Here is a 10225-nt window from a genome sequence, read left to right on the forward strand (position 1 = left end):
TTTCAAAGCAAAAGTTTGTTTTGAAGCAAAATTAATCCGTTTTTAATTTTAACATTGTCATGGTTTTCATTTGACAGTAGTACAATTCAATTCGAAAGTTTCAACTTTTAAAAGTAGTGAGGGAGCAACTTTTGATTTGACAGTTAACTGACTTTCGGTTTGAAAGCTAACGACTTTCTACCAAAAAGAACCAACGCAAACTTTTAATTATATCAATGGATTTTTTAATTTTAACAACGAGTTTTCTTTGTGTGTAGAGGTAACTCCAACAATCAATACGAAACTAAAGATTTTAAATTGGCTCACTACTTGACTAGCCTATTGGTCCCAAGCAAACGATTTACGTTACCCATTCTAGTCAAAATTCTAGTACTACGCTATGTTTGTTTTGATTCGCTATGAAAGTTTGACAGATGAAATGAAGGGTTCATGGATTTTCCTCTGTTTCGAGGGGTGCATCGATTAGCTTGGGACCGAAGAGAGTACCAGAGCTGAGCCAAAAAGTTGAGCACGTTTCTTCGGGACCTTCTGGTCTCAGAGTTACCTCTATGGTAACTCTAAGACTAGTAGCAACAATCAATACGAAACTAACGATTTTAAATTGGCTCACCACTTTAGTAGCCTATTGGTCCCAAGCAAACGATTAACGTACCCTATTCTAGTTGAAATTCTATTACTACACTATGTTTGTTTTGATTCGCTATGAAAGTTTGACAGATAACATCAGGGGTGTGTGGATTCATGCAGAACATGCAGGGGTGAGTGAAATAGCTTGGGACTGCTTGGGACCGTTGTTCTGGTACTGAGTGAGCCAAAAATAATAATGATTTTCTTCGGGAACCAGTGGTCTTAGAGTTACCTCTATGCTAGTAGCATAGAGGTAACTCTAAGACCACTGGGTCCCGAAGAAAATCATTATTATTTTTGGCTCACTCAGTACCAGAACAACGGTTCCAAGCAGTCCCAAGCTATTTCACTCACCCCTGCATGTTCTGCATGAATCCACACACCCCTGATGTTATCTGTCAAACTTTCATAGCGAATCAAAACAAACATAGTGTAGTAATAGAATTTCAACTAGAATAGGGTACGTTAATCGTTTGCTTGGGACCAATAGGCTACTAAAGTGGTGAGCCAATTTAAAATCGTTAGTTTCGTATTGATTGTTGCTAGTAGGTCCCGAAGAAACGTGCTCAACTTTTTGGCTCACCTCTGGTACTATCTTCGGTCCCAAGCTTGTCGAATCACCCCTCGAAACATAGGTAAAACCAATAACCTCTCATTTTATCTGTCAAACTTTCATAGCGAATCAAAACAAACATTGCGTAGTACTAGAATTTCGACTAGAATGGCATACGTTAATCGTTTGCTTGGGACCAATAGGCTAGTCAAGTAGTGAGCCAATTTAAAATCGTTAGTTTCGTATTGATTGTTGCTGAAGATCAGTACAAAAATATTGCTGATTTTCAGTAAAAGGTTGTCATTTTGACAGAAGATGGAATTGCTAAAAAATTCAGCAGCATCATTTTGCTGGAACGTTTGCTGATCTTTCATCAAGTCTAAAATCAGCAAAATTTTGCTGATGTTCAGCGATTTAAATTTAATGTGTGGACTTGTGAACGATTATTTTGGCATTCTGAACAAACGCTTTTTTGATTTTGTTCTTAAGTGCCTACATCCTTCTTATATGATATGATAGTGGTTTACCACCCATTGTAGCACGGAAACTGTTATAGATATAGTGGTTGCCAAAAAACTATATTTTTCACTCAACGTTTTGACAACTATGTTGACACGCTGAAACACCTTCCGACACCCAAAAACACCGAAGAAACACAATAAGCACGGACACAAGGTGGCAAAGTGACTTACCCCCTGGGAATGGTGCATTCTGGGGAATGGTTTTCGGGGGAATGGTTTTCGGGGAATGGTTTTCTGGGGAATAAACTAAGGACACGGGATATACTACAATAGATCAATTAATCATGTTTTGTTGTTTTTGACATCATCCACATCCAGAGGGCCAGTCACTTTCGAATGTATGGGAATGGTAGGAAACCATTTGGAAATGCATGAAAATTTTCAGTTTTTATTCATTATCGTCTTTATGAGCAGTTTTAGATGCACAAAAATTGCACGAGTACATTACTATGGTGATAAGGTAAGCACTCGTTTATTTATTTCTTTCTGTGAAAGCATGTTTAGTCACAAATCATGGATTTTCTGATATTCTCCATACTACAAAAATGATTTTCCTACCACTGAAGGGGCGACATCTATCGGATCTTCAGTATAGCTACTACTCAAATCATATAATTAATTTACTGGTCGCAGTACACAGCAAAAAAAAATGTAATGTCGATCAATGTAATTCAAGCTGATGTATGAAATAATGATGTAATAGCAAAAAGCAGATACAATATTACATCAATGGATGTAATTTTGTTCGCAAAATCGATGTACATCGTACAATGTGATATTACACAACCGATGGATTGACTTGGTTGCAGCAGTTTCGATGTAATATTCAACAACTTTGTTTGCTGTGTAGTGTTAGGTCCCAAACAGATAAAAAAAAATTACACAACCAGAGGAATGACCTCTGTGCAACTTTTTTTCTGTGTAGTTTAGATTTTTTTCTGAGTGGAGTTTGATAGAATAGTTTTAACAACGCACCGGTACGATTGATCTGATACTCCGACAGCCGCACACACCTGTCGTACTTTTTTTTTCACTAATGGAATCTGAACTGTCATTGAAATGTCAGCGCACAGCTCTGCAGTCGCAGTGACCGGAGCAAAAAGTACAAATTTGACGTTTTCTCGTATCATCCGATCAGTTGTCGAGAGAAAACCGAGCAATCAACAGTGCGAAACGTGAAAATTTAATTGTGTGAAGGCATTAAGAAGAAAGGAAATTGCATCATCCAAAAGCCTTAAAGTGTGAATCAGTGAATATCGTTCAATAAAAGAAGTTAACAAGCTCTATCTGAAAATGCCACGACGAGGAAGGTCCGCATCTCCGCCGCCAGCCCAGCGCAGGTATGTTTGGCAGTTTTTGAGGTTAAATTTTGTGGCCCCTGGTCGAGAAACGTCTAGTGGCTTCTGACGCTGAGGATGTGTTCATTCTGGAAGTGAGAGTTACGCAACAGTAAATTTCTTTGAATTCGAAAAATGTTCAAAAAACCTAAATGTCATGTGATAAATGCGCTCGAATCATCGAGTAAGCAAAAGTCCAAAGGTCGACAAATATTTACCGACTTAGTGTTGTTCTGGTTGCTTCCATTCGGTAGTAGCGCATCTCTACTTGCCGTTGAGCCTAGAAGTCGCAACATGCGACTTTCTAAAAATAATCAGATCTGTTTATCTTTCATAAGAATGTGAAATTGGCTGCTGATGAAATGTCTCGGATGATTCAGGCGGGAGCTTGTTTGTTAGACTATCCTCAACTATGACGTCGTCGATGCACTTGCAGGACAAAAACAAGACCTTTGACCCTGATGTTCTTTCTTCCCTTGCCTTTCTATGTAGATCTGCGCCGATGGCTGCCGCTCCGCGTCCAGCTCCTGCTCCTGCTCCGCGTCCTGCTCCTACCCAGCCGGCGGTTCAGCATGCCCCACCAAGTGCGGTCGCCCCACCGATGGCCGCCCCTAGTCAGGGTCCTGGTCTGATGGCCCAGATGGCTGCCACGGCCGGTGGTGTTGCGATCGGTTCTGCCGTTGGCCATACCATTGGACATGCCATGACCGGAATGTTCAGTGGATCCGACTCGAAGGAAGCGGCCCCAGCCCAGCAGGCTGCCCCAGTTCAACAGTACGCTCCGGCAGCTGGTTCGGAAGCTCAGACCCCATCCGGACCGTGTGCCTGGGAAATTAAGCAGTTCCTGTCCTGTGCCCAGGACCAGTCCGATCTTACGTTGTGCGATGGATTCAACGAAGCTCTGAGGCAGTGCAAAGGGCAGTATCGCGTCTAAATGGGACGATTAATATTCGCTGATTAGAGGATGATTACGGCTGGGAAGGAACGATTTGGCCCCTGGTGAAAATTGTGTTTGAGAATGGAAAAATTTTCAGTAGTCTGAAGCAGTAGTGTTCACTAGTGTTGTTGTTTTGCGCAGTTCAATAAAATTTTGTTTACCCAATCCAATATGGCCAAATTGAGCTTTTCTGTAGATTATTAGGATCGTTAAACCAATTGAAAAAGTCGAAATACTACGTTGCTGTGGTACATAATTTTTAAGCTGAATGAGTTTATTTTATAAATAACGATTAAATTTTAGAATTTAAATAAAGAATAGCTGATAGGATGGAAGATTTTTCGTTTCGTTTTTTTTTTTTCATTTCCATCACCCTGCCCATAAACGCATAACAGTCCTATTTGAACTGCAAATCCAGCAAAGATGTGACTGTTGTGCAGAATGTGGGTGTAGTTACGTCGATAGGTTGGGATAGGTTAGGATGGACATAGATTGCATTGCATAACAGCACTGACCGGTGTTCACTGTATGTATGGTATGAGTGTGACAGGTCGCTCGGTGCCTTTATTAAAATAACATTAAAACAAAAAATCGGCATTCCGGAAACCTTTTGAGACTACGTACTAATGAAATATAAAAAAATATAGATCAAGTTCCCCGAATTATACATAATATAGGTCAATCTGAGTGATTATTTCTATGGGTCACTTTTTCTCTCTTTCTATTTTAATATGAGAAATGATAATGATGAAAAATTTAAATAGTGTAAAAATGACGGGCAAAGTCCCCTCTTTTGACTGGTGAATGTTTCGGGAGTGTCGATTTGTTTTAAAGATATTTGTTAACGCAGACCCCAGCAATGAATTCTCCTTAGTAGGTATACAAGAACTATATTGATCTGACTGGATCACTTGCGATCAATACCTAGAATTTACCCTTCCATATCATTAGCCTTTGGATAACGAGGGAAGAGAAAGGGTATCTTTACTACTGTGTAAATCCGATTCCGTGATGTGAATTTTAAGTTGGTTCCTGTTCCAGAGTACCACATCTGGCGAGAAGAAAACGAGACACCTGCTATTTAGTTATTTTTTCAAAGTTTTCCACAACATGCGCTCGCATTGAACGCTGGGTCTTGAGACTACAATCCTTTAAGTCCAAGGTCAAGTATCAGAAAGGAAGCAGAAATATCGCAGACTCTTTATCCCGATTGGTTCATTCTGATGGTGCTGAAGCCTTCGAGAAAGATAACAGCCAATCCAGGAATCTGTTGCAGTTGATGTTGATGACCCGCGATGATCCAGAGATAACAGCCGTAAGAGAATGTCTTCGGTCTGGCAGCTGGAGTAACCCGGTAGCAAAATCGTTTGAACCTTTTCGGAATGAGTTGTTGTTCCTAAGCGACTACGGCAACGCATGTTACATTTGCTCTCGAAGGGCATCCGGGTGAATAAGTCATGAAAAGACGATTGCGAGATCGTGCATGGTGGCCTTCAATGGATCGAGACACGATGGAATGTTGTGCAGTATCTGAAGGATGTTAACTATAATTCAAGAGCAAATTTTCATTATGTCGTAAGTAACATTCGCACCGATCCGAGAAAAATAAAGTTTTGTTTTGATGACCGAAAAGTTATTCCTATTTCCAATTAAACACATATAATCTCATAGTGATAGCAATGTTTAACATATTAAGCCGGGTTTTAATCATACAAATGCAAATCGCTAGCTTTCATGCTAAAAAATACTGGTTTTTGAGTCAAAAGATATTATACGTCGTTTGGTGGCCCCTATTGTTACTTAAGTCAAAGTGTATTTACCAGGATATTCGGGAGAATTATCAATTACGTCTCCTTACGTGCAGCCCATTCATCATTTTAGGACCACCAAAATCATCTAAGCAACAAACTGTTCTATTTATTCACTTTAATACTGAGAAATCGAAACGACGAACGTACACTTTTCACTGGTTTCTCTGTGCTGTTACTTAAGGCAAACGGCATCTCCATAGAAATCGGGTGACTTAAGTAACATCGAAAACTATTTTGATCGGAAGGTGATTACGTCAAAAAGCAATTTGACTGGTAAATAATTTTAAAAATGGGATGTGATCCTATATTCAGACAGTATATTAGTGTAATAGCAGGAGCATCGATTGACACTGATAGCTCGACTTTGTTTACCTTTGTTACATTCGACGTAATGAAAATTTGCTCTTGAATTGTACTTCCGAGCCGACCAGTCCCAATGAGCCGCAGGCATTGCCTTTGACTTCATGGGTCCTCTTCATTCTGGCGAATACTTATTGGTATTTATTGACTTCTTCACTGCCGTTCTACACATATCTGTCCCATGTTCTAAAAGTAACATCTGAGTAAATCGCGAATAATCCCCCTTATTCTGCGAGTCACGTGACTCTCTGTCACCGGTGAGGTGACAATTGTCACCTCGTGTGAGGTGACTCTCCATGTAAATCAAATGGAGAGTCACCTCACACGGGGTGACTATTGTCACCTCACCGGTGACAGAGAGTCACGTGACTCGCAGAATAGGGGGGAATGTTTCGAATCATTTCTGCTCATTAGAAGACATATAAGTTAAAATAAGTTAGTGCATTGTTAAAATTTTAACAGAATCAAATTGTTTTAGTGAAAACTACAGAATTATTTTTATTACATTGAAATTACTGAGTAATTCCAATCTCATTAATTATTTGAATAATTGGTGGTAATTTTTGATAACCGATCACCTTACAAGCTTGGTAGAAACCCCTCGGAAGAATCACCACAATTCATGCATTTAACTGGCAAGTAGCTATTGTGTTTACGGCATTGGGTGAGGTTTTGTACTTTTCCTCTAGTCTTCCTGAATTGTTCCAGCTTCACTCGGACATGGAGCATAAGGCTAGCTTTTTCTAAGACGAATTTCCCTTTTAGTTAGACTTGAAGTGAACTAAATAAAAATCATTAGAAATCCCGTTGCGCGAATCGCCAGGACAAAATTCCCTTTTCATTTTGATTACTTGGACTGGCTCAACTCCAAGTAATGTTATCAAACCATCTTTGATCTGATCCAGGGATTCAAACACTTTCAAGACTATCATGAACAGATTTGCAGTTTTACTTACTTACGACACAGTAAAAAAAAAAATGTGTTGCTTCTCAGTAGAAAACTTTTGAATCCGTTTGAGGTTTCAGTCAATATTCGGCATTCACCCCGACTGACAATTTGCAGTCATGGAAATCGGTAGTGGTTATCACAATAGGGGGGACCTTTTCCTTATTGACATTAAGCTGGACATGTCAACTGGAATTTTGCCTGGATCATTCTCATCATCCGTGAGCATATCAAATTGATTGCTCAAATAAATGTCATTAGAAGGGGTATCAAGAGATTGCCGATTTCTTTTGCGTTTCTCCAAATCGACTTCTAAGCATATTACTACCATGGACCCCCTGTAACCTGAACGACACTTCGTGCATATTAACTGGGTTCATTTTTAATTTGAACTTCTAATAACCCTATGACCATCAGAAAAACGAGTTTCTGGTAACCTATTTAGCTGTATTATTTTTATTCTGGGTTTATTTATTTGTTTATTTGTTATGGTTGCATCAACAGACTAGAAATAGTCCCAATGATGTGTTGTAAAAAAAGTACAGATTATACAGGCGACATACATATACTACAGTTACTACAGTTACAAACGAAAATAACTTGGAAAGCATTGTCAAGTTACTAAAAATTTAAAAGTCTTAAATTTTACACATAGCTGTTGGGTATCAAGCGCCTTCGGTCAGCAAAAAAGGCAGAGAATCTTCGGCGAAGCATATTCCGTGTCAAGTGGAAATCGAATATCGACGCTACTCGGTTGAACACTCGCTGCAAGCCGTAAATAGCGCTCCCTATGCTATAATTAGTTCGAAGAAGTGGAAGTCTCAGCATAAGACTGTTGCGTAGTGATCGAGGTTGACCATTAATGTTCACTTGTTGCAGAATTGCTTCGTGGTCGATTCTTCCTTGCAGAGTATCGGCGACGATTAAGGCTCTGAAAACATCTCTTCGGATACGTAAGGGCTCGACATTGATCAATTGGCAGCGATTCTCGTAGCTTGGAAGACGAAGTGGGTATCTCCAAGGCACCTTACGGAGCGCGAAGCGAAGAAAACGTCTTCAATTCGCTCGGCCCCATTATTGTAGTTCGGGCTCCAGACAGCAGAGCAGTATTCCAATGTAGATCGTACGAGAGAGCAATAGAGCGATTTCAAGCAGTAAATGTCCGTGAAGTTCTTAGTAATCTTGAAGACAAAGCCAAGCGTTCTGGACGCTTTGTCGACGACATGACATGAGTATGTCAGCTTTGAGTCTAGAAAAACGCCTAAGTCTTTCACGCAGTGCACCCGTTCGACAGTCGTGCCTAGTAGTTTGTAGTTGAAAATAATCGGTTGTTTCTTGCGTGAGAAAGTAATAACTGTACACTTAGCTGGGTTGACCACCAGTCGGTTTAGACTACACCAATCAGCAAAGATGTCAATCTGATTTTGGAGAGAACGGCAGTCGGCGAGTGAGCGGATGCGCAGAAAAACTTTCAGATCGTCTGCAAACGATAATCGTGGCTCTGTGATAACATGGTGAACGTCGTCGAAGTAAAGGAGAAATACCAATGGTCCCAGATGGCTACCCTGAGGTATACCGGACTTTGCGCAGAAGCTTGCTGAGCGACAAGTACCCAAAGTTACTGTCAATTGGCGCTCCGTGAGGTATGAACGAAACCATCTCAAAAGATTTCCACCGATACCTAGCCTATCAAGCTTAGCGATCACAATTTCGTGGTTCAGCTTATCGAAGGCTGCCGTAAGATCTGTGTAGATAACGTCCGTTTGGGTCCGAGCAATCAAACTGTCTGTGATGTAAGACGTTAGGCACAGCAGGTTCGTAGTTGTGGAACGCCCAGTTATGAATCCGTGTTGATCTGTACTTAGATATTGCTTGCAATGCGCATTTAGGGACTCTATGACAACCAATTCAAAAAGTTTTGATACAGCACTCAGCGACCTGATTCCCCGGTAGTTGTTTACGTCGCGTTTGCTTCCCTTTTTATGATCAGGACACATATCCGCAGTCTTCCAGCAAGATGGAAAGATGCCGCTGGAAAGAGAGAGCTGGAATATGCGGCGCAGTGGATCTAAAAGACAAGTGATGTTCTTTTTAAGAATAATCGACGGGACACCATCGGGTCCAGTTGAAGTCTTAAGTTTAGATGCTGCTCTAGATATCGTATCTGTAGTGGCTTCGACCATGCTGAGCGTTTGGTTGATCAAAGGAACATTACTGGCCGCGGAAGTAATGATATTAGCGGAGAGTTGCTCGTCTTCAAACACACTAGCAAATTTGGCTGAGAACAGGTTGCAAATGTCTTGTTGATTTCCAGCAGTTTCATCATTAAAAATCATGGAAGAGAGTAAGCCGACTTCCCTGCGTTGCTGATTTACGAAGTTCCAGAAGGATTTCGGGTGTGATTTTAGCCGCCGTTGAATCCTCCTTTGATAGCGTTGAAAACAGAGACGACTTAACCGCTTATACTCGTGGTTGAGTCTGACATAGTAGCATTTCAGCGGCAGTGTGCGGAGTTTAGTAAATCTCCTGAGAGCAGCCTTCTTAGTTCTTTTCAACGAGCGAAGATCTTTCGTCATCCACGGGACGCGAGAGTCGATATGGATGATCTTTTTGGAAACGTGTCTGTCAATGACATATGCCAAGACGTGAGAAAAGGTTTGGGCAGCAATGTTGACGTCTACAGGATCTAGAATATACTCCCAATCTAGATTAGACAGCACATGGACGATACTGCGATGGTCAGCTCTACGGAAGTCATATTCAGTATTATTCAGTTTTGTATTATTCAACATCGGAACAAAGGGAACACCAGCGCTATTCTTCCTCTATAGTTTATTAGCTCTATTATCCATCTTGATGACATGGTACGTACGATGTGATGTTGTTGAGCTGCAATCCTCGCACTTTGCTCCAATCAAGCTGAACATCTTTCGCGATGAAATTGTCCACTCGGGACGGTTTGGGTTTTGCTGGCATGACACTGAAGTTAATCACGCATAGTTGGCGGTTGGCCATGTTTGTGGTGTGTGCAGGTTCCTTTCGGAAAAGAGTAGCAAAACTTATCGGACGGGTGTCCAGAAAAAGTAAAAAAAAAAAACAACTTTTTTCTCTGCCGTAGTATTACTCGTCCGTA

At 40.7% G+C, this 10225-nt stretch overlaps 1 protein-coding gene across 1 annotated transcript; it reads left to right on the forward strand.

Moving 5' to 3' along the window:
- The first annotated feature begins 2876 nt into the window (after nucleotides 1-2876).
- Nucleotides 2877-4303, forward strand: Chchd2 (Coiled-coil-helix-coiled-coil-helix domain containing 2). Its single transcript, XM_065236383.1, has 2 exons — nucleotides 2877-3041; nucleotides 3531-4303. The coding sequence occupies exons 1-2, from the start codon at nucleotides 2995-2997 to the stop codon at nucleotides 3970-3972; spliced, it is 489 nt and encodes a 162-aa protein (XP_065092455.1). The 5' UTR covers nucleotides 2877-2994; the 3' UTR covers nucleotides 3973-4303.
- Nucleotides 4304-10225: the final 5922 nt, after the last annotated feature.

This window comes from Ochlerotatus camptorhynchus, unplaced genomic scaffold (genome assembly GCF_037179485.1).
Source record: "Ochlerotatus camptorhynchus isolate MF236.1 unplaced genomic scaffold, CSIRO-AGI_Acam_v1.1 ptg000550l, whole genome shotgun sequence".
In the NCBI taxonomy this organism is placed as follows: Eukaryota; Metazoa; Arthropoda; class Insecta; order Diptera; family Culicidae; genus Ochlerotatus; species Ochlerotatus camptorhynchus.